Source organism: Triticum urartu, chromosome 7A (assembly GCF_056163025.1).
Source record: "Triticum urartu cultivar PI428250 chromosome 7A, HENAU_Tu73, whole genome shotgun sequence".
Taxonomy (NCBI): Eukaryota; Viridiplantae; Streptophyta; class Magnoliopsida; order Poales; family Poaceae; genus Triticum; species Triticum urartu.
In genome coordinates, this window is record NC_141879.1 from 690570992 (window position 1) to 690596810 (window position 25819).

Below are 25819 nucleotides of genomic sequence, written 5' to 3' on the forward strand. Positions count from 1 at the left end.
CCGCCGAAGAAGTACGTGATCCCCAGCGCCGCGACCACCGCGACCGCCTCCGTTGCCCAGCCGAAGCAGAGGAAACCGAGGGCGCCGTCGTCCAAGCCACCGAGCATGACAAACGCCGAGTGGAGGGCGGAAGTTCAGCAACGGGAGGCTGTCACCGCCGACCGGCGGAACAGGGCAATTGCCAAGAAGGCTCGTGACAACGCGGCGCGTGCGGCTGCGACTGCAGCGGACCAAGCCGAGGTCGAGGCAACTCGCGTGGGGATGATGAATCCACCCGGCGGCCACGCCCAGTACACGCCCTGGAGCCAGCAAAGCGTCGGCTCTTCATTCGGCTTCTCGTCGTCACCGCAGCCATGGGGATGCACGCCGTCGCCGGGCTACGCCGACGGGGACGCGCACGGTGGGTTCAACCCCAACGTCACCTTCCCCCATGGACACCCGGCCCAGTGCACGCCCTCGCCCGCCTTCGCTGGCGTGCAGTACCCTCCATACAACTACTCGCCGCCGGCTTACGCGTGCTCCCCGACGCCTCCTCTCCGCCGTGGCGTGCTGCCCTTCTCACAAGCTTCCACGTCGCACCTCGGCGACACCGACAAGACCAATGCCGACATGTGAAAGATCGTGGATGTCGCCTAGAGAGGGGGGTGAATAGGCGTTTTAAAATAATTACGGTTTAGGCTTGAACAAATGCGGAATAAACCTAGCAGTTAATTTGTCAAGCACAAAACCTACAACAACTAGGCTCACCTATGTGCACCAACAACTTATGCTAAGCAAGATAAACTACTAGGTGATAGCAAGATATATGACAAGAAACAATATGGCTATCACAAAGTAAAGTGCATAAGTAAAGAGCTCGGGTAAGAGATAACCGAGGCACGCGAAGACGACGATGTATCCCGAAGTTCACACCCTTGTGGATGCTAATCTCCGTTTGGAGCGGTGTGGAGGCACAATGCTCCCCAAGAAGCCACTAGGGCCACCGTAATCTCCTCACGCCCTCGCACAATGCAAGATGCCGTAATTCCACTAAGGGACCCTTGAGGGCGGTCACCAAACCCGTACAAATGGCAAACCTTGGGGGTGGTCACCGAACCCGTACACTTTGGCAACCCTTGGGGGCGGTCACTGGTACCCGTCAAATTGCTCGGGGCGATCTCCACAACCTAATTGGAGACCCCGACGCTTGCCCGGAGCTTTACACCATAATGATTGAGTTCCGAACAACACCAAACGTCTAGGGCGCCAAGGCCCTCAAGAGGAAAAAGCTCTAGGGTGCCCAAACACCCAAGAGTAATAAGCTTCTCAAACTTCACTTCCACGTATCACCGTGGAGAATTCAAACCGATGCACCAAATGCAATGTCAAGGGCACACGGAGTGCACAAGTCCTTCTCTCTCAAATCCCACCGGAGCAACTAATGCTAGGGAGGAAAATGAGAGGAAGAACAAGAAGGAGAACACTAAGAACTACAAGATCTAGATCCAAGGGGTTCCCCTCACATAGAGGAGAAAGTGATTGGTGGAAATGTAGATCTAGATCTCCTCTCTCTTTTCCCTCAAAAACTAGCAAGAATCCATGGAGGGATTGAGAGTTAGCAAGCTCAAAGAAGGTCAACAATGGGGGAAAACGAGATCAAGAGATAGGGTTCATTGGGGAAGAAGACCCCCTTTTATACGAGTGGGGAAATCCAACCGTTATGTGCTCAGCCCGCACACGAGCGGTACTACCGCTCCTGATCCCGGTACAACCGGGACTCACAGTATACGTGCAGAACCCTACCAGGTGGTACAACCGGGCGACCAGGCGGTAGCACCGGTTGAGAAGAACAACCGGAGCAACCGCCCAGCCACCGCTCAACCACCGCATAGGAACAGAAGGGAGTCACCCCTGAGTGCGGTAGTCGAGCGGTACCGGGCCGGTGCAACCGCATGGCCTTGAGCGTTCGGGCGGCGAAGTCCTGAGCGGTAGAACCGCTCCGGACACCGGTGGTACTGGTACGACCGGACCAACCGGGCCACCACCGCCCAAGTACCGCATCAAAACAGAGGCCTGGCCGGTACTTGGGCGGTGCCTGGCCGGAACAACCGCCCAAGTCTTTGCTGAGCAAGATGGAGGTACCACCGCCCGGAAGCAACGGTACAATGGCTGAGAGCTCCAAGCGGTACTACCGCTGGGGCTCGTGGTACTACCGCTGGAACCAGACAAAAACCACTTCCAAGAAAACAAGAACTGCCATAACTTCTGCATATGAGCTCCGAATTGAGCAAACTCAAGCTTGTTGGAAATAAGACGACGAGTAGCATCAAAACAGCGACTGGTAATAGTAAGAAGAGGCAGGGAAGGTATGCCTAACAAAAGAGGAGTGAAACCTCCAACCGAGAAGAATCGGCAAAATCTCCAACATCGAAAACATCATAGAAGATGCATGCGAACTCCGTTTTCGATGAACTCAAGCTTGTCATCAAGATGACCATAAGCTCTAAGACTCACAAAGAGAACCAAACAAGAACCAAGAAAGATGATGCAAGGATGCAATGGTTTGAGCTCTCTACGAACGATACGATCAAGCTACTCATTGAGAGCCCCCCTTGATAGTACGGCAATCGATCCTATAACCCGGTCTCCCAACTACCATCATGAGACCGGTAAAATAGAAAACCTATCAAGGGCAAACCTTTGCCTTGCACATGGTCCACTTGAGCTAGATGATGACAATCTTGACTCCCTCAAGTTGGACCACCTTTCTTGATTGTGTTGACTCGATGAAGACTAGTTGATTGCTCCCCCATACTCCACTATGGGTGAGCCACTCTTCCGCACATCTTCACAAGTCCATTATCACCACAAAGGACGGCAAACTTCAAGCATTTGATCTCTTTGTGATGCTCCACTTGAACTTGCACACCGCAACCTAACCCCACAAAGAACTCTCACGAAGACCATGGGTTAGTACACAAAGCGTAATTGCCAATTCTTACCATACCATGGGATCACTTGATCCCTCTCGGTACATCTTCTGCGCTTTGTGAGTTGATCAACTTGATTCACTCTTGACTTAGTCTTGATCAACCTTGAACCTTTCCAATTCTCTTCATTTGAATGATGTCTTGAAGGTAGACATGAATGATCACACAATCTTCTTCTTCAAGACATGCTTGCAATAAGCTCAACTCTCGCATGACCAATCTTTGGATAATTCCTTGAATAACACCTTGGTCGACATAAACTCTCCTTGAAATCGACACATGCACTCCAAGAAAAGCCTATGGACAAAACCTTCAAATATAACTCAAGGAAACCATTAGTCCATAGAGATTGTCATCAATTACCAAAACCAAACATGGGGGCACCGCATGTTCTTTCAACATGGACGACATCATCGCAGCAGGCTCGACCGTGGCCGCCGCGTCCCCCGGGTTCGCTACCCCGGACGACACGGTGGATCTCAGCGGCGGCATGCATGGACGGCGAGCTCGACTACGGCGAGGAGGAGCCGGAGGAGTAGGAGGACGAGGACGAGGACGAGGACGAGGAGGAGGAGGAGCCGGCAATTGTTTCGGCGAGGAGGCGCAAGAAGAAGAAGGAGGTGGCCAGGACCGGCGAGCCGCGCATCAAGTAGGCATCCAAGGAGCAGGAATGCCTGGCCGAAGCGTGGAAAGTCATCTGCCTTGACCCGACCACCGGCACGAACCAGAGCATCGAGACATACTGGGAGCGCATTAAGGCCGAGTTCGACGAGCGCAGACTCGTTGACCCCTACTTTAAAGGCGTCTACATGCAGCGCGGGGCGAAGGCAATGGCGAACCATTGGGGGCTCATCCAGGCGGCGTGCAACAAATGACATGGGATCGTCGAGGAGGTCGCGACTCGCCCGGAGAGCGGCGCCAACGTTGAGGATCAGGTATGGCACGCTGGTCTCCCGCTTCTCTTCGCCGCGTGCGCCCGCCAACTGTTTGTTCCTCCACGCTGCTGGTGCGCATGTTCGCCATGTATCGCCAGGGCAACAACGACCAAGAATTCAAGTACCTCCACGTTTACAAGCGCATTGACAAGTGCGAGAAGTGGGCGGAAGTCCGGCGCACCCTCGACAAGGCCAAGGAGACCTACAAGCCGGACGCGCTGTCGCCGGACGCGTCAGAAGGGCGGCCGGACGGCAACAAAGGGGCTAAGAAGGGGAAACACACCGACGCGGCTATCGCGCGAGTGCAGGAGTCTATCGAGCATTGCCTCGCCGACGCACAGGCCCGGGCCGTCCTGCGTGAAGAGAAGACCGAGGCGCAGTGGTCGGCGTTGATGACGAGCAGCGCCGTCAAGCTCGACCTACTCCAGACCAACGTCGCCGCGAAGAAGAGGAACACCGACCTGACTTTCCTGCTGGGCGGCGCGGACATGCTCCAGAGCAACGACGAGGCGGTCAAGGCGTGGTACTTGGCGGAGCGTGGCCTCATCCTGAACCAGCTGCCGTCGACGACGCCGCCAACTCCCACGCCCACGCCGACGCCGCTTCCAAGCCCGAGTGATGATGCCTCCACGACTCCCCGCACAGAAGCCACGCCGACGCCGCCTAGCACAGAAGAAGCTCCGACCCTGCCAAGCCCGCGCACGCCGACTCCGCCGACGCCGACCTCGCCGTCTGATGCGCTGCACGCGCGACCTTTCTTTTTTGTACGCTGAACTTTTTATTCGATCGCCGAACTGTGGCCGCTTGATCACCGGATTTGTGGCGTCTATTTTGTGAGCGGGAATGACTACGTTTGAATTTGCCGCGGCTTGAGGGGCGGCGCTGGGGGGCTTGGCTGGGAGCTAGGTCGCCCCCAAGGGCCGATATAGCGCTGGTTCGCCCCCAGGCCACTCTTTTTCGGCGTCCTGAGGGGCTGAACGGCTGGAGATGCTCTAAGACGTTCTGGATCAAGCAGCTGCAGGCTTCCAGGTTAGCAAATGAAATTGCATCTACAGGTCCAGGGTAACAAAGCCAGTCCAAAACTTTACGAAATTCGGCAGTCAGGGAAACGCTTTGTTCAGACTATAAAAGCACAAGCAACATCCATTAGCATGCATGAAATATACTGTCAGCATAGTTGTATCCCCGTGTACAGAAAATAACTAATCTTCGTAAAAACATCGTAAATGGCATGAATTGCTACAGAACAAAGCGTTTCCCTGACAGCATATAGCTACTGACCATATAGATCTTGCAGTACATACAGATCCTTACATACTCTACAGTATGTATGCACAGCATATATCGCTGCCAAAAACGTAGCAATGCGTTATGTGCTGGATGAAGAAGAGCATTAATACGGTGCACAAACATAGCTGGAGTAGAAAGTAAAATTGTATCCAGAGTAGCAAAGTCATGAATTCGGCAGTCCTCTGTTAGGAAAACGCTTTATTCAGGTTAAATAAGAGTACAGGTAACATCCACTAGAAATAGGCTCTCAGCATAGCTGTATCCTCGTGTATATGGTCAGTAACTAATCACCGTAGAGCATCGTAACCGTCAAATGCTATTCGCGCCATGAAAAATTGTGATATCCAGGCATGTCATGCTATCTCCTTCCTCGTGCATATGCTATCACTGTACAATATATACACGTTGTATCTCGCTAGCCAAAAAAGTGTAGCAGTTCTGCACCGGATGCAGGAGCGGTAATACGGCGCACCCCAACACTCCACAGGATATCTCTGAAATGCTGCCAGGTGTTGGATCAGTTCGCAAGCACTGGAAGAGGGTTACTCCTGCAGTTCACTGTATGATGATGTGTTCACTAGCCTTCTGCTGTGCCGCTCCGCGATCATCCTCAGCCCCATGTACCTGTCAAATGTCAGTACGCAAGGCAATCATGTCAATTACTATCTCAGGTTAGTAGTATAACATTGCTCAAAATGAACAGCAGAAGAACTATATACGTCCCCAAATTCATTACCTGCCCATCATCATCACCGTGGCCTGAGGATTCGTCCCTGGCGTCACACTGAACGTCGACCCATCCACCACGCGAAGCGACTGCGTGCCCATGACCCGGAAATCCTTGTCAACCACCCTTCCAACCACACACCCTCCATGGTAATGCCACAGCGTGGCCACGGTTCGCCTGCAGAAATCCGCCACAGAAGTGTTGTTTGTGCTCCAGTCGAGTGGCAGGGTCGCCCCAACGATCCTGAAGTCCCTCCTACCACGCCCTCTCCTGCCCTGGCCCGACGTTCCTACGGCCGAACGGAATATGTCCATCGTCCTGCTCTGGAGCACCTGCGCCACGCGGCGCACGCCGACAACGCACTGCGCCAGGTCCTCGGGGCGGCTGAAGTAGTTGAAGCGCACTGAGGGGGTCTCCACGGGATTGGGTGATGATAGCCAGAGTGAGCCCTCGGACAATGGGCCAGGGACCTTCTCCATGATGGTTGCCATGGTGACATAGAGCGGCGAAGTCGGGCTGATGAAAGGACCGGCGGGGCGCAGCATGGGAGAAACGGGGACGATGTATGATGCAGCCTCGAGGTAGGAGGCAGTGCCGTTGGCAGAAGGGATGCCGACTACCTGGATGAGGGAGTGGTCGATGGGGACTGATGGGATGATGGAGATGCCGTTGCGAGGGTTGTCGAACACGTGCTTCCCAACGTCAGGGGCATCCACGGAAACAGGGATGCCGAGGGACGTAAGATCGTTGGCAGGGCCAACGCCACTGAGAAGCAGCAACTGGGGACTTCCAAGTGTACCTGCAGAAAGTATGACCTCCCCACCCGGACGCAGCAGGGCATGGTGCTGCTGGAGAAGACGGTCCTGGTACACGACGCCAACTGCTGCTACTGCTGGTCGTGACCTTCCACGGCGTGCATCTGGATAAGAAATACAGAAAAAGGGCAAAGTTTACTCATACTTGCACACACTTTTACAGCTAAAAAACCGTATGTGCTGGTAACATGAAACGCCATTGGTTCAGGATAATTCCTATAGTAGCTAATGTGGAAAGGAGCTAATCTAGTACAAGTAGATTGTACCATTAAGCTTCTTTTTTCCTCAAAATGTTAAGCAAGCATAAGTGACATGAATAAATACCACAAAAGTTTCAGTTTGCAGTGGCAGTTACACAAAGAGTAAGTTGTGATCGGTAATTCGGTATGTTCTGATATTTCTGAAATGCATGATGTATTGGTCTTTTTGGATCCATAACTGAAATAACAAAATCATTAACATGGCGACTTCTGCAGTTATGTGGGCTCTTTGGAAAATAAAGAAATAATACACACTCTCAAAATGTTAATTAGAACAAGGTTCTGCGATCATTTTAGTGGTACTATGAGGCAAAAAGCGCTGGCGCTAAGAGTAGGAATGTAGGATGGCTCTGAGTAAACTGAAGACAACAGGAGGCAGCGGTGGAGCTTGAAGAAAAAATATTCATGGGGCAAAGCTAAGAGTAAGAACACCAATTATTTGCATTCAACACAAGTCATTCTGGCATATCCTTGAAGGAACAATTGCTATAACAGGACCACAAGAGAGGGCTGTTAATTTTGAACTGAGTTGAATTAGAAGACTACTATGGTTGTTTTGTTAACCGATGCTCAGGAATTACTTGAACAAGAGAAGATACAAAATAACCAGTTGTCCAGTACACCTGCTGCTAGTTTATATATCCAAGTGTCTCGATAATGCATATTCTGTTTGTGAAACCTATAAGGTCTCAAAATGTTAGTTAGAGCTCTATGCAATACTTTGGAGGAAAATTGTGCAAACGCTCAAGTACTGGTACTTGCTGTACCAGGACAAGGTTGTGTGATTATTTTAATGGGACTTTGGGGCAAAAAGCATTGGCACCACTAAGAGTAGGAATGTAGGATGGCTCTGAGGAAACTGAAGACAATAGGAGGCGGCAGTGGAGCTTGAGAAAAATATTTAGGGGCCAAAACTAAGAGGAAAACACCAATTGTTCACATTGAACACATATGTCATTCTGGCATATCCTTGAAGGAGCAATTCTCATAACAGGAACACGAGAGAGGGCTGTTCATTTTGATGAGAACTAAATGAGAGCAGTACTAATGTTATTTTGTAAACAGATACTCAAACATTACTGGAACAAGAAAAATTGCAGAACATCTAGTTGTCCACTACAGGTGCTACTTGTTTCTCCACACGAGTCTCAAAAATGATTATTTTGTGTGTGAAACATACAAGGTCTTAAGTTACCAAGCTACTACAGTGGATTAATTAGGAAAAAACTTTTACTATTCTAATCTAGGTACAGCCCCTCACAAGTAGCATATCTCATACAGAAACAAGCAAACAAAACAATAATAGAAGTATGTTCACACTCTGTTGTGCACATCAGCATTTTCACATGGCTTGCCGCTCAGAAATCGGCATTAGTCTAGACTCTTGCTATCATGTGAGTCCAGGAGGTCCAATAGTTATTATGATTATCATGCATTACCTATACAGCAGCTCGCTCTTCCTAGAAATCAAGCATTCAAACAGTTGGCATGATCAAACAAACGGTAACCAAACTGATGCAAGGCATTGAGGATACCACTTACTAATGTGGTTATGGGCTATGGCACGTCAAAATTGGCATTTCAGACATAATTTTGTGGCAAAATGCACTATGCAGCAATATGACAAACAAATTCAAAATTTCTAAAGTGGAACTATGTGGACAAACAAGCAAGAAGTAGAATAAGAAATCACTCACCAGGATTGATAGGGTTAATTATGACGCGGGTAACGGCAGCACGGACAGCGACATGGAGACGGCCAGGGCGGGCGAAAGCAAGGAGGTCCGCGGCGCTGTGGCGGCGTCCCGATGCATCGAAGGTGGTGGCACCAATCTTTGTGCCAGTGACATGTTCCACCGTGAAGCCGTTCCACGGCGTCACATTAGCTTCCAGCAGCGCGGCCCTCACCGCCGCCTGCCACCCGTGCACCTCCGGCTGGAATGTCAGCTCTTGCTCGACCCACTCATACGATGAGTTCACCAGCCGCATGTCCCAATCCGGCACCTCGGCGCCCTGAATCTCCAATAATCGGAAAGAAATCACTTTCAGAGTGTGTCAATGCATATAATCCTTATGGGATGAATGTTCTTGTTTTAGACATCATGATTGGGCTTTATTACTACTCAATTTTGAATAATCCTTCTAGTTCAAACAAAATGAGGATTTGGAGGAGCAGACCTCCCCGTGGCCGTGGAACCAGCCGGGGTGCGCGCGGGAGTAGAAGCCGGCGTTGATGGCGGTGCCGCCGCCGAGCACCCGCGCGCGCACGTTGGGGACGCCGTCCTCGGAGCTGAAGGCCTGCGCGGGCGCGTCGGAGTCCGGCGAGGGGTCGGCGAGCGCGAGCGTCCTGACGAAGCCGCCGGCCGTGGCGAGCGCCGGGAACTCGGCGGGCGCGCCGCCGCGCTCGAGCAGCAGCACGCGGCCCCCGCCGGGCCCCGCGAGCGTGGCCGCCAGCGGGCACCCCGCCGCGCCGCCCCCCACCACGATGTAGTCGTACTCCTCCGCCTCCGCTGTCGCCGTCGCGTCCGACACGTACCGCGCGTACCCCGGCGGCACCCCTGCGGAAGAGCACACGAGTCAGACGCCCTCGGACAGATCTCGCGAATCTCGGCTAACCCCGGCCTAATCGGGGCGCGATCCTGCTCCCAGGCGCGCGGGTTTGGTTGGTGAGTTACCTCCGAAGGGGCGGGGCTGGGCCGCGGCGAGGGCGGCGAAGAGGAGGGGGAGGGCGAGGAGGAGGAGGGGTGTGGGGGTGGCGGCCATGGCCGTGGGGTGGGGAGGAGACGGTGGCGGGGAGTGTGACGAGCGGAGAAGACGAAGCTGAAATGGGGTTTAGCTGTTGGAGATGGAGGGAAAACGGAAATGGGGTGGGCCAACGTAGTTGCGGATTACGGGGTTCTCTTGCTTCCGAGTCTGTTGGGCCTTCAAACAGAACGGGACAAAAGTGGACTTCTCCAGTGGGAGGGTCTACGTCTTCTTGTTTGTCGCTTAATGCAAGACGTAGCTTCGTCCCGCCTGAATTGCTCAGCTTAGCGGTCCGATCTCCGGAAGAATCTTGAGATCGGCACTGGCTGTTTTCACAGCCTCTCCTGTGTTAAATACATATTGAACATTTTTAGTACAGGTTGAGCATTTTTATTTACAGGTTTTCAAATACACATTTATCACTGGTCGGACTTTTATTTCAATACACATTGAAAACTTTCATATACAGGATTTAAGATACATATTCCACATTTTTTAGTACTGATTGGTTCTTTTATTTGAATACACATTGAACATTTTCATATACAAGTGTTTTTGATACACAGTCAGCATTTTTGGTACAGGTTGAACATTTTTTTAATACAGGTTAAACTTTCCTAGAACATGTTCAACAGTAATACACGTTGAACATTTTTCATAAATGTCACAACCCATATTTTCTAAATATGCACAACATTAGTTAAGTGTTAGAACATATTTTTGCAATGCCATGAACTTTTCGTACGGAACGATACATTTTTTTATAAATTGTATGAAATTTTCTTTTACAGTATACGAACATTATCTTTAAATGTCACGAGCATATTTTTGGAATCCATGAACATTTTTTAAAATGCCACGAAGAATTTTTTATCTAATGTCATGAATAATTTTTGGGAAGGTACAAAACATTCTTTTAATTATGCAATCATTTCTTTACATTCCATAAACAATTAAGAATGTCATGGACAATTTTTTAAATGGGTAGATGTATTTAAATTTTACTTTTGTTAATGGTACGAAAATTTTTGTAACTTATGTTAACAATTCCTTTTTACATTGTATAAATATATTTCTAGAAGTGTGACGGGCATTTTTCTGAAACTTGCAAATGTTTTTTGTGGCTGGTACATATGTATTCTACATATGGCACAACCAAAGTTTTTACACTGCTTCACCCGCAAAAAAAGAAAAGTTTTTACACTGCGTTAATTGTTTTCAATGCATGGTAAATATGTATTTATAATATTTTAAAAAGAAAAAAACGACATATGCCTAACACGTGTGTTTATGGGTCTCGCACATTTAGGAAGCGCAGGAGGCGCGAGCAAACATACAATCTCTCAGCGGGCGAGACAAACAAACGCCCTCCAGCCTGTTGCGAGATGGTAGAACCGCCCGCCTAAAACAGCGCCTTTTAATGGCACGGCCTAGTCAAACTCCATAAATTCGTTCGCTTCTTTGGCGCTTTGTTTTGCATTTTTTTCCTTTTATTTTTTTTATATTTCAGAATATGTAAAAGTCTCTTTACTTAATTTTCCAAAGAGTTTACAGCATATTTAAAATATTCATGTAATTTAAGAAATGTTTAACTAATTTATAACAAATGTTGATATAAATCAAAAAATGTTTATCACATTTTAAATTGTTCACGCATTTTGAAATTATGTTCCTGACATGTTTAAACAATATTTATATAATGCATAGATTTGCTCGCATAATTTTTGAAAAGTTGCATACCTTTGAAAAAAATTGTGACAATTTAAAAAATATTCATAACACTAAAAAATGTTTAGCTCATTTAAAAAAATGGTGATGCCAATTGTGAAAAATGATCGATGTGTGTTAATAAAATGTTGAACACTTAAATTTGTTTCACACGTTTTAAAAAAAGATGTTCTTGGCATTTTCGAAGAATGTTCAATGTGTGTTAATAAAATATTTACTGCATATTTTTAAAATGTTAAATGTGCTTTTGACAACTCTTTCAAGGTTCAACATGTATATAAAAGTTTAATGTGCCTTTGACAATGTTCAACATGTATTTGAAAAATGTTCAACGTGTATATAAAAAATGTCCAGCATGCATACAAAAAATGTACAACATGTACTGAAAAATTCAAATATTCGAAAGAATGAAGAAAAGCAAAATGAAAAAAAACAAAGAAAAGGTAAGACAAAAAACCAACGAAAGCACGTAGAAACAAAGAAGAAGAAGAAGAAATCACAAGGAAACCTATAAAACTGGTCCGAACCGGTCCATATAGTAGAAGCTTTCTGAAACCACTCCCGTCGATTTTTTACCACCTGGTATGGGAAAAAAAATGCAAGACATAGGAAACCCCCGCGCCTTGCCGATCCAGCGGCTGCGCGTGCATCGGCCTAGATCGCACTGTCGCCCCCCGACACACGCATTCAGCAGCTCGATGAGATGATCCCATGCTGCATCCGCCGCCCCACCACCCGCCACGCGATGGACGCATGCCGCCATCCGCGCCAGGAGCCTGAGCCCCACAAACACCACCTCAACCTCTTGCGCGTGCGAGCACGAGCGCATCCATGTGAGTTGCGGCTTCTCTTCTCTGAGGCCACGCGACCCCAAACGGACGTCCGGTTTGTCTGAATTCTGTTCATTTGGATAGCGATTTGAGGTCGTATCCGGACGTGTTTTGAAATGCAGTGGCCGCGCGCCCAGCACGCGGCCGCATCTATTTGCCCCATTCTGTCCGCGTCTATTTAAAAAACCAGAAGCAATGTTTCAAATGCCAAGCCCTAGTTCAGGCCAGCGGCCCCGGTTCATCATGCCGACAACAGAGCCAGCGGCCTACACGTCCATCGCCGGCATCAGCCAGCGGCCGGCAACACAGCCAGCCTCGAAAATGAATAGTTGTCCTCGCCGGCAACACAGCCAGCGGCCGACAACACAGCCGGCCACCAAAATGAATGTTTTCTCGCCGGCACACAGCCAGCAGCCCAGCGGGCGGGCGGCACCCATGCCAGCCTCCAAAAAGAACGGCCACGGCCGATCAGACGACCTAGTTCAGGCCTTCAGTGTCGAGCATCTCCTTCTGCTTGGCCTCGAACCAGGCCCTCTTCTTGTCGCTCATCTTCGACAAGTCCATGCTCATGATCGCAAGGCCACCTCCTTCGCTTTGGTGGCGGCATTGGTGGCCTTGATGTCGAGCTGCCTCTGCCTGGCCTTGACGTTGTAGGCCTCGATGTCGAGCTGCCTTTGCCGGGCGGCCTCTTCCATGTCGAGCTGCCTTTGCCGGGCCGCCTCCTCCATGTCGATCTTCCTTTTCTTGGCCGCCTCCTCCATCTCAAGCTTCTTTCTTTGAAGGTCTAGGTATTGCTTCATTTGCTCGTCCTTGCTTTGCCGCTTCTTCTCGTCCCTCACATCCTTTTGAGACATCATGCCATGCAAAGTGTCATGCAATGCCATGGATGAGGCATCACGTATGTCATCAACCTTGGAGTTGGTCTTGCCCCACCCTCAAAGATCACGTCCTCCAGGTACTGGTTGTAGAAGGGGTCGTCGACCGTTGGCATTGGGGTTGACATTCCGTCAAACAAGACGCGGGGGGCCGGCATGGCCCCCGTGAACGGTGGTCGTGCCTGCTTTCTTTGCATCTCGACGGACGGACGGACGCCGCTGCTGGACCCAGGCGTGACGTTGAGGTCGATGACGGCCGCGGTGTGCGGTGTCGACGGCGCGAACAAGCCCTCATCCGGCGGCCCCAAGAAACGGGTCTGGCCATCGTGCCTTGGCGGAGGAAAGCTGGGCGACATGGGCGTGGTGCGCGAGGTCGGCGACTGGCAGTGCGTAGGCCGGGCGACCGACGAGCCTGTTCTCGCCAGGCCAACGGCCGCTCCAGGGAACCTGGCCAGACGGCCCATGCCAAGCATGAGGATGGCGTGCGCTTTGTTGACGAGGTCCTCCTTCTCGTCGGCCGCGGCCTTGCGCCGCGCGGCCTCCAGCTCATCGCGCCGGGCGGCGATCTTGGCCGGTGCGGCATTGACCTTGACGACAGCTCTCCGTTCCCTCCTCTTCGCCGATTCCGCCTCCAAGTTGGCGATCTCCTCCGGTGTGCACTCCGACCGCGGCTTTCTTGGAGCCTTCTTTTTTCACCTTTGCAGGCGGGTCGACGGCCAGGCCGCCGGAACTCGGCGGGGCGTCGGCCATGGACGGGGGAGAGAGAGGAGGCGGCGGGAGGGACGTGGGAGTTTTTGGGGGAAATGACGCCAAATGGGCGTGGGGGAGAGGGGGGTTGGTTTCTCCCACCGACAGGCGGGCCAAGGGAGGACAAGCGCGCGCGTCCCGCCCGTCCACGCGTTGTCCGTTTCACCCCAAAACCGGCGCAAACTTGGACCATGGATGATTCGAAAGCAGACACAAAACAGACAAAAGTCCGTTTGCGCCCGCGCGCTGGACCGTCTCGTTTGTCCCTTTTACTCCAAACGAACGGGGGCGAACAGAATAGGGTCGTGCGGTGGAGTTGGCCTGAGGTTCGGGGTAGACCTTGATCGGGGGTGGCCGGCGTCGCCTGGCTCTGCTTCTGCTCCACTCGTTCGATCAGCTCCCGGCCCTAAAGAAGTTTGGACAGGGATAAACTAACCACCTAACTAACTTGCAGATCGTTGCAGTCGGTTGTCGGTATGAGGAAATCTACGTGACGTACGTCGAACTAGCAGAGAGATCACTGAGCATCCACAGTGGAATATAATCCTAACGTGCCTTTCTAAAGTTCTGAACCGATAACTCTGTTCAGAAGGTCTGGTCCGTCCCGTGGGTGACGGTTAGGTTTTCCTCGGGAGATTAGGAGGCGATCTCCTTCTAGGTTTTCTGTGCCCGTGCCGCCGCTGGAACCCAAACCTTGTAGATCAATTTGAGTCCAGATCTGCTTTCTCCTCCTTTCCCACACCAAAGGCCTTTCGGGTGATCTAGGGCGCACGATCGTACCCCACGTTTTCTGCCCTGGATTTTGGTGCGAGGGCTCGTGCTCAGATTGGAGTCCTTGAGTAGGATGGATCGTGTGGAGGGGCTGATGAAGAACTTGAAGTTGTCGGAGATGGAGAGCAAGGGGAGGAAGATCGTTTGGGGAGAAAGGAACAAGGTGGGAATGGTGGAACCGCAGGCGATTGCTAAACTCATGTCCGACAAGCCGGCGTACGCGGAAGGCCTGGCGAACGCACTGGCCAGGGTCTGGTGCCCTCTGAAGGGATTGGATTGCAAAGACATGGGTGAGAACACTTTTCTGTTCACCTTCCATCAACCAGTGGGGAAAAGGAAGGCTTTGGAGGATGGTCCATGGGAGTTCGGAAAGTGTCTCCTGGTTGTGGAGGATTTTGTACCTAGCAAAACCCTAAAGGAGTATGAATTTCTACCAGTGTGGGTCAGGATCTTTGATCTACCACTTGGCATGATGTGTCGTGAGGCGGGGGAAGCGATTGGCGGGTTCATGGGGAAGACGTTGGAAGTAGATATTGGACCTGATGGGATGGCCGCAGGAAGCTTCTTAAGAGTCAAAGTCAGGATTGACATTCAACAACCTCTAATGCGAGGGTTCACTAGGGAGGAAGGCGAGGAGGAGAAGAAGAGAAGGATTGCTGAGCCAGGTTGGGGAAGAGAAGTGGATCTTTGGTGTAGGTTTGAGTACGAATTTCTGCCCGATTTTTGTTATACCTATGGGAGGCTGGGGCATGTGGAAAATGAGTGTAGTTCGAAGCTGAAGAAGGGGGAGGTGGCCCAATACGGTGCATGGATGAAGGCTTTCATACCTAAGAGAGTCCCGGAAGGAAATCGGGGCTCATGGGCATATAGCAGAAGCTATGGAGGGAGCAGGAGCGGAGGGAGTGGGAGGAGTTTCAGTGGGGGAGGACACAGGAGCTTATCTGGGAGCGATAGCGATTCTTGGCGGAAAAATAACAACCTGACGATCAAAGACAAGGGAGATAAGAAGGGGGTTGAGCAAGAAGTAACTAGGCGGCTCAAGTCCACTCCGCCGATGACTATAGAGAATGCCAGGGATGGTGGAATCAGGAAGAAACTCTCTTATGAGAATACGTCAAATGTAACAAGTCATAGAGGGAGTGAACTAGTGGTTGCAGAGGCGGGCAAAGCAGCTATGGTCATGACTGAAAAAGCAAAAGTAGCTAGTGGAGCGAAGGAGGGAGAGGTGTATGTGGGAGAGGGGAGAAGTGAGGGGCTGGTCCATAGTTCACAAAAGGAGGAGCAGGTAAAGAAGCAAATGTCCAGATTTAAGAGGAGGAAAAGGGAGGAGGGGATAGGTAACCAACAGGGTCTTGGTGTGGTCGTAGGAGAGAAGAGGCAAGGGATGGACATGGATGTTGTTGAGGAGGAGGAAGATAGTCAGAAGAGGGCTCGGACAGAGGAGAAGATGACTCAAAACCATGAGGCGGGGCTGTCAGAATAGCTCCGCGAGCAGAAATGAAAATTATAGCATGGAACTGTCGGGGGCTTGGGAACCCCGCGGCAGTTCGAAGCCTTTTGGAATTACAGAAGGCAGAAGATCCTGATGTGCTCTTTCTCTCTGAAACTAAAAGCTATGAGAGGGAGATGGAGCATTTGAGGTGGAAGCTTGGTATGCCAAACATGGTGGTGAAAGATCCGGAAGGTCGTCGGGGAGGGCTCGCTCTCTTTTGGCGAAGGGGAGTGGATGTACGACTACGGTGGAAGGATAAATACTTTATAGATGCGGTGGTGATGGAGGAAAATGGAGTGCAGTGGCGGTTGACGGGCTTGTATGGGGAGTCCAAAGCGGGGGAGAAAGGAAATACGTGGAAGGCATTGAAGTCATTGAAGGGGCAACTGAACCTACCATGGCTATGTTTGGGCTATTTTAACGAAATCCTATTTGCAAATGAGAAGGAAGGAGGGCCGGCTTGGGCCCAGGGGTGTATGGATGCTTTTCGTGCCACACTGGAGTTGTGCGGGCTCGAGGATTTAGGATTTGAAGGAGATCCCTATACGTGGCGTAACAATTGGCATGATGTTGAAGGGTATACAAGGGAGAGGCTGGATCGGGCAGTGGCATGCAATAACTGGCGCGGGTTGTTCCCTCTGTATAAAGTAATAAACGGGGATCCTCGTCACTCTGACCACAGGCCGGTTACACTTCTGGTGGATGGCATGCAGCAGGAGGGAGAAGGTGCTAGAGGTGATGGGTGTTTTAGGTTTGAGGCAAGATGGTTGACGGAGGAGGAGTGTGCTCGGGTGGTGGAAGAGGCGTGGAATGCAACATTTGTAGAGGGGGATGCTTTTGTTAAGGATAGACTGGCTAAGGTGGGGGGAGAACTCACAAAGTGGGATCGAGAGGTGTTGGGTGAGCTAAAAGGAAGGATTAAGAAGGCAAAGAAGGAGCTTGAGAACTGTCGGCGTGGCTGTATTAGTCAACATAAAATAAACCAGGAGCATCTTCTTCGATTTAAGCTCAGCAGGTTGGAGGATCAGTACAATTTATATTGGAGGCAGAGGGCGCATGTTAATTGGTTGGAGAAGGGAGATAAAAATACAGACTTTTTCCACGCCCATGCAAATGAGAGGAAGAGGGTGAATACGATAAAGAAGCTTAGAAACGAAGGGGGTGAGGTAGTGGAGGGAGAAGAGGAGATAGGAAAAATTATTACTGACTACTACAAAAGTTTGTTCATGTCTTCTGCAGGTATCGCCAACGACGAGGTGCTGTCCCACATGCACACCTCGGTCACACACGATATGAACTCTCGCCTAACTCATGAATTCACAGAACAGGAAGTAAAGGAGGCCCTAAATTCCATTGGTGATTTGAAAGCACCAGGTCCGGATGGCATGCCGGCCATATTCTATAAGCGGTTTTGGGAGCTGGTCGGGCCAAAAGTGAAGGAGGAAGTGCTGGGTGTGCTGAATGGTGCTCCGATGCTGAATGGATGGAACGAAACTACTATTGTGCTCATACCCAAGGTCAAAAACCCAGAGAAGGTCACTGAGTTTAGGCCTATAAGCCTTTGTAATGTTTTATACAAGTTGATCTCAAAGGTACTTGCAAATCGGCTCAAGGTAATCCTGCCTGAAATCATCTCGCCAACACAGTCAGCATTTGTCCCCGGTCGGATGATCACCGATAACGTGCTCATGGCATATGAAATCACTCACCTGATGCATAAACGGAAGGGAGGGCGCAAGGGACTGGTGGCGGTGAAGCTTGATATGAGCAAAGCGTACGACCGCGTTGAGTGGGGCTTTCTAGAACGGGTCATGATCAAAATGGGTTTCGCTGAACAGTGGGTGCACCTGATTATGAAGTGCGTTAGATCAGTTTCATACAGGGTAAAGATTAATAGGAGTTTGTCAGAAGTGATCACCCCAGGCAGAGGACTCCGGCAAGGGGATCCGTTATCACCGTACCTCTTTATAATGTGTGCGGAGGCTTTCTCTGCTATGTTGTACCAAGCGGAGCAGGAGGGCTCTATCCAGGGGGTTCAGATATGTCGTGGAGCTCCAAAGATAAACCACCTTTTTTTTGCGGACGATTCGCTAATTGTTATGAAGGCAACAGTGGAGGGGGCAGCCAAACTGCAGCAAATTTTAGCTCTTTATGAGGATCAATCCGGCCAAATGATTAATAAGGAGAAGTCTAATGCCATGTTTAGTAAAGGAACCAGTGTAAACACACGGGGGGCTATCCTGGCTGGCCTTGGCATAGAAGTAGAGTCCTTTAATCAGCGATATCTGGGACTGCCAGTTCACATTGGAGCATCCAGGAGTAAGGAATTTGAATATTTGAAACAGAAGATTTGGCAAAGGATTCAAGGGTGGAAGGAAAAGCTGCTATCGAAGGCGGGGAAAGAGGTCTTGATCAAGGCTGTAGCTCAGGCGATAGCCACGTACGCAATGTCGTGTTTTGATCTCACAAAGCAACTTTGCGAAGAGATCAGCGCACTTATTGCCCGGTACTGGTGGAGCCAACAAGATAAAAGCCGATGTCATTGGATAAGCTGGGAACGAATGAAGAAATCGAAGAAGGATGGAGGACTTGGGTTCAGAGATCTGCATATTTTTAATCTGGCCATGTTGTCTAGGCAGGGGTGGCGATTACTCGAGGCTCCGGATACACTATGTGCGCAAGTACTGAAGGCTCGCTACTACCCAAACTGTTCTCTTCTTGAGGCGACAGAAAGAGAGGGTATTTCTTATACCTGGAGAAGCATACTGAAGGGGGTTAATCTGCTCAAGGAAGGAATTGTTTGGCGGGTGGGGTCGGGTGATAACATCAAAGTGTGGGAGGATCCGTGGATTCCTCGAGGAGATACTAGAAAGCCAACATCAGTAAGAGGGAACACAGTTATCACACATGTTTCTGAACTAATGGACCCGGTTAGGGAAACCTGGGATGAGCAGTTAGTGAGGGACCTTTTCAATGAAGATGATGTGTCGCATATCCTCGCTATCCCGGTGCGACCGGATATGGACGATTTTGTAGCATGGCACTATGACCCCAAAGGAAAATTCTCTGTAAAAGGGGCGTATCATGTCGGTATCCGGATAAGAGATGCAAGAAATGGCAATGATGCAGGCCCATCATTGAGTCAGGGAAGGGGAGAGGATAAATGGCAAAGATTGTGGAACCTGGAGATGCCAGGGAAGGTGCGTATTTTTCTGTGGAGGTTTGCGCATAATAGCTTGCCCCTCCGTATGAATATTAAACGAAAAAGGGTGGACTTGGATACAAGATGCCCAGTGTGTGGCCGGCTGGATGAGGATGGTGGTCATCTGTTCATAAAATGCAAAGCTGTCAAGCAAGTTTGGAGAGGATTGGAGCTAGAGGATACAAGAAGTGCTCTGTTGGAGTGCACTGGGCCAGGAGAGGTGTTTGATCACATATGGAGCTTGGATAATAGTAAGCGAGATACTTCCCTTATCCTACTGTGGGAATGGTGGTCAGTGAGAAACAAGGTAAATGCAGGAGAGACGATGAGGTGCACTGACAATATCTGCTATACTATCCGGCAGTATCTTCATGAATTCAGTAAAAGTGTTATGAAGCCTGTACAAGTGCCTCCCCAGGAAAAGGTTACGTGGAAGCGACCCCCACCTGATGTCGTTAGAGTCAATTTTGACGCATCCTATCATGCGGACACAGGGAGAGGAGCATGGGGGTGTGTTGCTCGTACTGACCAAGGTGAATTTCTGGCAGCAAAGGCCAGCACACTTGAGCATCTTACAGGGCCTCTACATGCAGAAGCTTTGGATGTGTGCTAACTACTGAAGCAAGTGCGGAACTGGGCATCCACAGGGTGATTCTTGAGTCTGATTCCCAACTGCTTGTCCATGCACTCAATTCTGGTGAATATGAACGAGCGCTGATCGGTGTCCTCCTACGGGAGACGCGAAGTATCTGCCATCTGAACTTTGAATCATTTAGTTTCAGTTTCTGTAACCGAAATTGTAATAAGGTAGCACATGAGTTAGCTGCTTTTGGCTTCAGATCGGGAGCTGCTGATCTGTCGTGGATCGAGTATGCCCCAGACTTTGTTTCTGTTCTGGTCGCCAGCGACATTGCTGAGCCAGTTTAGTAATGGAATGAATTGTTCCGGGTCAAAAAAAAGTTCTGAACCGATAAAACAATGCCAAGTGGTGCGGATCAACTGCTCCACTTCCATGCATGCAGACGCGACGTGCGTATTCAAATCATGGCAGCTTTCTCCATGAACATTTTACTCGTCTTGTGAGCATCTATAATACAGTTGTACTTTTTTTGTTATGGGATGCTCTCTACTAAGATTGTTAATTTTGGTAAATTTGACAATTTTGACCTCGGGACGAAATCAATTCACAGAATGAACTGGCTGTGAAACTATTTCACTCCCCTGACCTTTTTGTGTAGCGCCCACCACGCAGGCGTCACACCCTACGGTGTAACGCCTAGCTCGGGGGCGTTGCATGCCAGTCCACCGTGGCGGCCCTGGGCCCCGCACCCAGCAGTGCAGCGCCTAGGAGCTAGGCACCACACATGTAATGTGCAGCGCCTAGAGCTCGGGCGCTGCACTGTGACTTAGATCCAGCCGCGGCGGCCCTCTCCTCCCCCACCCACCCCATTGCCAGTTACAGAACAGAACAGAAGAAGCCGCGGCGGCGGCCCTCTCCACTCCCCCCTCTCAATCCCCTCTCCCAAATCCATCAGATCTGACGATTTGGTCCGTAGATGTCTTCACCAATCCATCCTAGAAGGTACCCTCCTCCGATCCCCTTCTTTCTATCCATATAATGTATGTTATTTTGAAGATTTTGAGAAACCTTGTTTGATTTGATTAGATTTGAATGTTGCATGTATTATAATCTTGCATGTACCTAATTTAGCAACCCTAGTTTAGTATATTTTATTGAAAAGATATGGTTTGGATACAAAGGTTGACATGTTTTTTATATGGAAAAGAGATTTGTATTAAATCTTGCATGAAGTAGGCCTAGTTTAGTTTATTTGTGTTGAAATTATATTTGTATATTTGTATTGACAAGAATGCTTTGGATACATATGCTTTGAATTATGTATGTACTAGGCGTACTTTAGTTTATTTGTATTCAAAAGATAATCGTGTTGACAAGAAAGCTTACTTTCAAAATTATTAGGATGGTTTGGCTTCTCGATGATCACTGGGACAAACAACACCGGCCGTACGCTATGGCGGTGGAGCAGCGGGTAATAATGAAAGTGGCCGGTTTTATGAATTTCGTGTTTATTTCAAACACAAATGCCCCATATGTAATGTTATGATTTGTTTGTTTGTAGGAGCTTGCACCTCTGAAGCTTCGTTCTCACGGGGTCACCCTTGGGTGGATGCTCTATGATGAGCGATACACACCGTATGTAAGGGAGACATGAGTTCTCCCTTTCATTCATATGGTCAAACGTTCGACGCCACCCAACAATGCTCCAACACTCACCGCGCTTATTGATCATTGGCGGCTGGAGACACACAGTTTTCATCTTCGGACCGGGGAGATGGCCGTGACGCTCCAGGATATTGCTATGATCACCGGTCTTCCTATCGATGGGAATCCTCTATGTATGAGCACCGATTCTGATGGGTGGCGCGCGCAGATGTATGCCCTTATCGGTATGGTTCCTCCGGAGCCTCGGGAACCAGCAGCAGAAGACAAGAAGAAGGAAAGAGTCGCAGCCGGTGCTACTTTCACGTGGATTACTGAGCACTTTGGTACTTGCCCACCGGAAGCTAATGAGGACACGGTCAAGACATATGCTCGTGTCTACATGTGGTACGTGATATCCAGGACTATGTTTGCTGATGGCACATGCAAGAATGCTCCATGGATGTGGCTGAAGGCGTTGACCGTCTTCGATAGCAATTGGAGTTGGGGTTCGGCGACACTGGCTTACTTGTATAGACAGGTATGAAGTTGTTTCTTTTTCACTTCATTGCTACATTATGAATGCGATCTTGCTCTTAATTCAACCATGTTCTCTTTCATGTGCAGTTGGACGAAGCTTGTTGTAGGTCATCTGGAGGTATTGGTGGTTGTCGCTTTCCATATGGAGCTGGGAGCGTTTGCCGGTTGGACGCCCGAAGACCGTGAAGTATGATGATTGGGACGACAAAGGCGACCCACTATGGTGACCCACTTGGGCTTACAAGTGGGATGTGTTAAATGAGACGACAGATGATCCCTCGGTTATGTACAAGTTGTACTAGAGTGAGCTTGACGCGATCACGCCTGAGCAGGTGAATCGACATTGCATAAGTGATTATGATGCTTCTATTGTAAGTCGATATTAATTTTGCATTCTATCCCATTTTGCAGGTGGTATGGGAGCCGTATGGAACAGGAGACAGTTTTGGTAACCCTATGGAGTTCAGGCTGAATCCGATGTGCACTAGGGATAGAGATCTCTGGCGTATGCGGTGCCCACTCATATGCAACTGGGCGGTTGAGCTTCACCTCCCACATCGAGTGCGCCGTCGGTTTGGTTTGTTCCAGGCACACCCGCCGGAGTGGGAGGACACGGACAAGTTGCTACACACGTAATATATAATTAACCTTGAGCACTTAGCAGCTTCTCGGCGGTTTCGATGCTGCTAATATTCTGTTTCTAACTTGCAGGTTGGATAGGAAAAGGCAGCGAAAGATCAAGGATTGGGACAAGCATCACAGGAAGTATGTCGTACAGTTTGCGCTTAGTGTGGAGCAAGCTAGGGCTGGAAAAGGAGTCCAGCTTCGTGAGCACTGCCCGATCGCGTTCAACAACTATCTCACATGGTTTCTTGCAAGTACCCATGTGGAGGTATGCAAGCCGGCGTATGCTGAGGAGATTTTGGAAGAACCCACCGTTTTTGATGAGGTAGCCCAGCACCAGTACAACGCATTAGTTAGGAAAGGCAACTCAGTGATCCCTTCAGCTCCAATGATGAACTTTGTGGTATTTGCCCTCTTTGCTTTTCATTCACACTATTCACATCTTCGCTTGCCTAACACGTTAATACCATTTCTGTTCATAGCGTGCCCAGATCAAGAAAGCAGCTGATGAGACCGAGACTATTCTTGAAACAACCCCGGCTGGCAAAAGCGATGGGGAAAGTGCACTTCGAGCATTCATCAAGATTCACATCTCCTTCAAACTACCACTTAACATGTGTTGCTACGTTCGATGTCTCATTCACTTGTACATGTTGCAACGCCAGGGCCAAAAGTTAAGGCGGCTATCAAACCTTTCGGTTGTCATGACCCCGAGTATGTATCACCAGAACGGTCTAGGTCGGCGACACTATCAGATCCCGCTTCGGGGCAGGGCCATGGTGATCATTTGGAGGATGAGGATGTGGGTGTGGTCACCCAAGAGGTATGGCATGAGCATATATATCCAATTGTTGATGCATTTGCTAACTATATCCTCACACACGGTCTTTCCATATCTTTTGTTGATGCATAGGTTGCTGATGATATGACCTTGGGGACGTACCAGGTTAGGTCCGCATACAGGTTAAAGCCTAGAACGGGAATCAACAAGTACACACCTGAAGACTTCACCCAAAGAGGTAAAAGGACGTCGGCACCTCGCGGATGGCGGCTTTGGATGACTATTTGGATGACGATGTGGATGACATGGAGGAACCGGAGCCGGAGCGGGAGCGGGTTCCTCTTCCTAGGAAGGTGAAGAAGTTAGCTAGCAAGAGGGGGGGAGCAGCCAAAAAGCGCTCAAGGAACTAGTCATCGTCCTCTATTTGTAATGTTGAACTTGTAGTGGTGGTAGCTTGTAGTAATGTGGAACTTGTTATGTCGGTGAACTTAGAGTTGTGGTAGCTCTATGTTGAACTTGATCCTCTTCTATGTCTTAGTTATGTTGAACTTGCAGTGGTTGTCTTAGCAATGTTGAACTTGATCGTCTTGTATGTCCTAGCTATGTTGAACTTTGAGTGGTTATCTTAGCAATGTTGAACTTGTTGTCTTAATAATGTTCAACTGTGACTGAAATGTGAACTTAAAGTTCCTGACTGCTTATTCTAGGAAATGTTGTACTGAGCCTGAAAATGACCAAGTTTGCAAGTTACAGCCGTGCAACGCCTAACCTGGAGACGCCACACTGAGCAGTGCAATCTAGCTAGTTGCAAAATCAGTTAAATCAGCAGAAGGTTCTGTCATCGCCGGCGTGCTAGCGTGGTGAGTAGCCCCAGCGAGCTGTCACAACTCCCAACTTCCAACTGTGTGTCTGTTTGCCACTTGCTCTGATTGCCTATTGCCTTGAGTTGAGTGGCAATAATTGCAATAATCTAAGTAGCTACGACAAGGGTCTGTGCTCTTGCGAGTTTTTTTTAGCAAATCTGTGCCCTTGTGAGTGCCTTGAGTATTTTATTCGGTCATAGTTACGTCCATAAAGCATGATTAATAATACAACTAACAATTGGCTACGAGGAGTTGTTATGTTATCTATAGTCAACCTAATAGCCGGCATGTATAATAATAAGTTTCAAATGTGTATTTCTTTATTAGAGCAAGGTTAATAGTATAGCCAACAATCGTCTATATGAGGTTGCCACATCATCTATAGCCAACCTAATAGCCAACATGTATAGTAGCTAGTTACTAAGTGGCCCGCCTTACACTCTCACATTGTTTCTTGGAGCACGTGTTGCAGCCAGCTGTTAATCTATAGCCCGCTTACCTTCTCTTTTCTCTTCTCTCACACCCAACTCAGTAATAATATAATATTTTAATCCTTACAACATGCTGACTGTACCTTATTATACTTGCTCTTAATGGTTGGTCTATCTTACAATCTCACAAACTTGCTATAAGGACTAACTTACAGCCTGCTTCTCTGCTATCTCCCCTTCTCTCTGCCAACTAGGCAAATATATAATATTTTAGTCCATATAGCCTGCTTATGTCACTTTATTATACTTGCTCTAAAATAAAATCATAGCAGCTTGAATTTATTTCTAGAACAAGAAAACAACTTGAATGCATCAAGATGAGAGATTCAGCTCGTGGCGGGGCATGTTATTTAGAACAAAAGCACACTGTTACATACTAATGCTTATAGGAATGCATAAACTTGATGATGGTTGATTAGACCGAAATTGACATCCAGTAGGAAGCAAGGTCGAAGAATGTGTGAGGTTGCAAGCTCTCCGTTGTTGCTTCCATTTTCATGACATAATGTTGAAGGTAAGTGAATCCCTATTTCACACTTAGTGCATCAAATTGCCAGGACGATGCACAACGATTGGTTTTCCCTTATTTCCACTAAATTCAACAAAACTAAAATATGAATGAACTTCAAAATGTGTGCATGAATTTTCTTAACAAAAACAAACTGAAAACCCAAAAAAAATCTCCAAAGAAAACCGGTGGTACATTACCTACTAAAACACAAAGAAGAAAATAACGAAAATGGGCAGGCCCAATCGCAGAGACAACCTAAAGGATTTGGAGCACTCTTGAGGTGCCAGGGCTATGTCCGACCTATTGCGAGACGTGCCCTAGTCTCGGCTCTGGCGCTCTGCTAATGGTCAGCTCAACACTACAACTCTGTGGAACGGTTTTGGGATGGTTCTATTCACCGGT

General features: G+C 49.1%; 2 protein-coding genes across 2 annotated transcripts; one reads left to right on the forward strand and one right to left on the reverse strand.

Annotated features, from left to right (window-relative positions):
• Positions 1-3981: 3981 nt before the first annotated feature.
• On the forward strand, positions 3982-4677 carry LOC147961565 (uncharacterized). Its single transcript, XM_087533863.1, has one exon. The coding sequence runs from the start codon at positions 3982-3984 to the stop codon at positions 4675-4677; it is 696 nt and encodes a 231-aa protein (XP_087389989.1).
• Positions 4678-5356: 679 nt separating this feature from the next.
• Positions 5357-10127, reverse strand: LOC125525090 (Glucose-methanol-choline (GMC) oxidoreductase family protein). Its single transcript, XM_048690117.2, has 5 exons — positions 9672-10127; positions 9175-9554; positions 8694-9009; positions 5931-6840; positions 5357-5818 (listed from the first exon to the last, which is right to left on the reverse strand). The coding sequence occupies exons 1-5, from the start codon at positions 9757-9759 to the stop codon at positions 5737-5739; spliced, it is 1776 nt and encodes a 591-aa protein (XP_048546074.2). The 5' UTR covers positions 9760-10127; the 3' UTR covers positions 5357-5736.
• Between the last annotated feature and the right edge of the window lie 15692 nt (positions 10128-25819).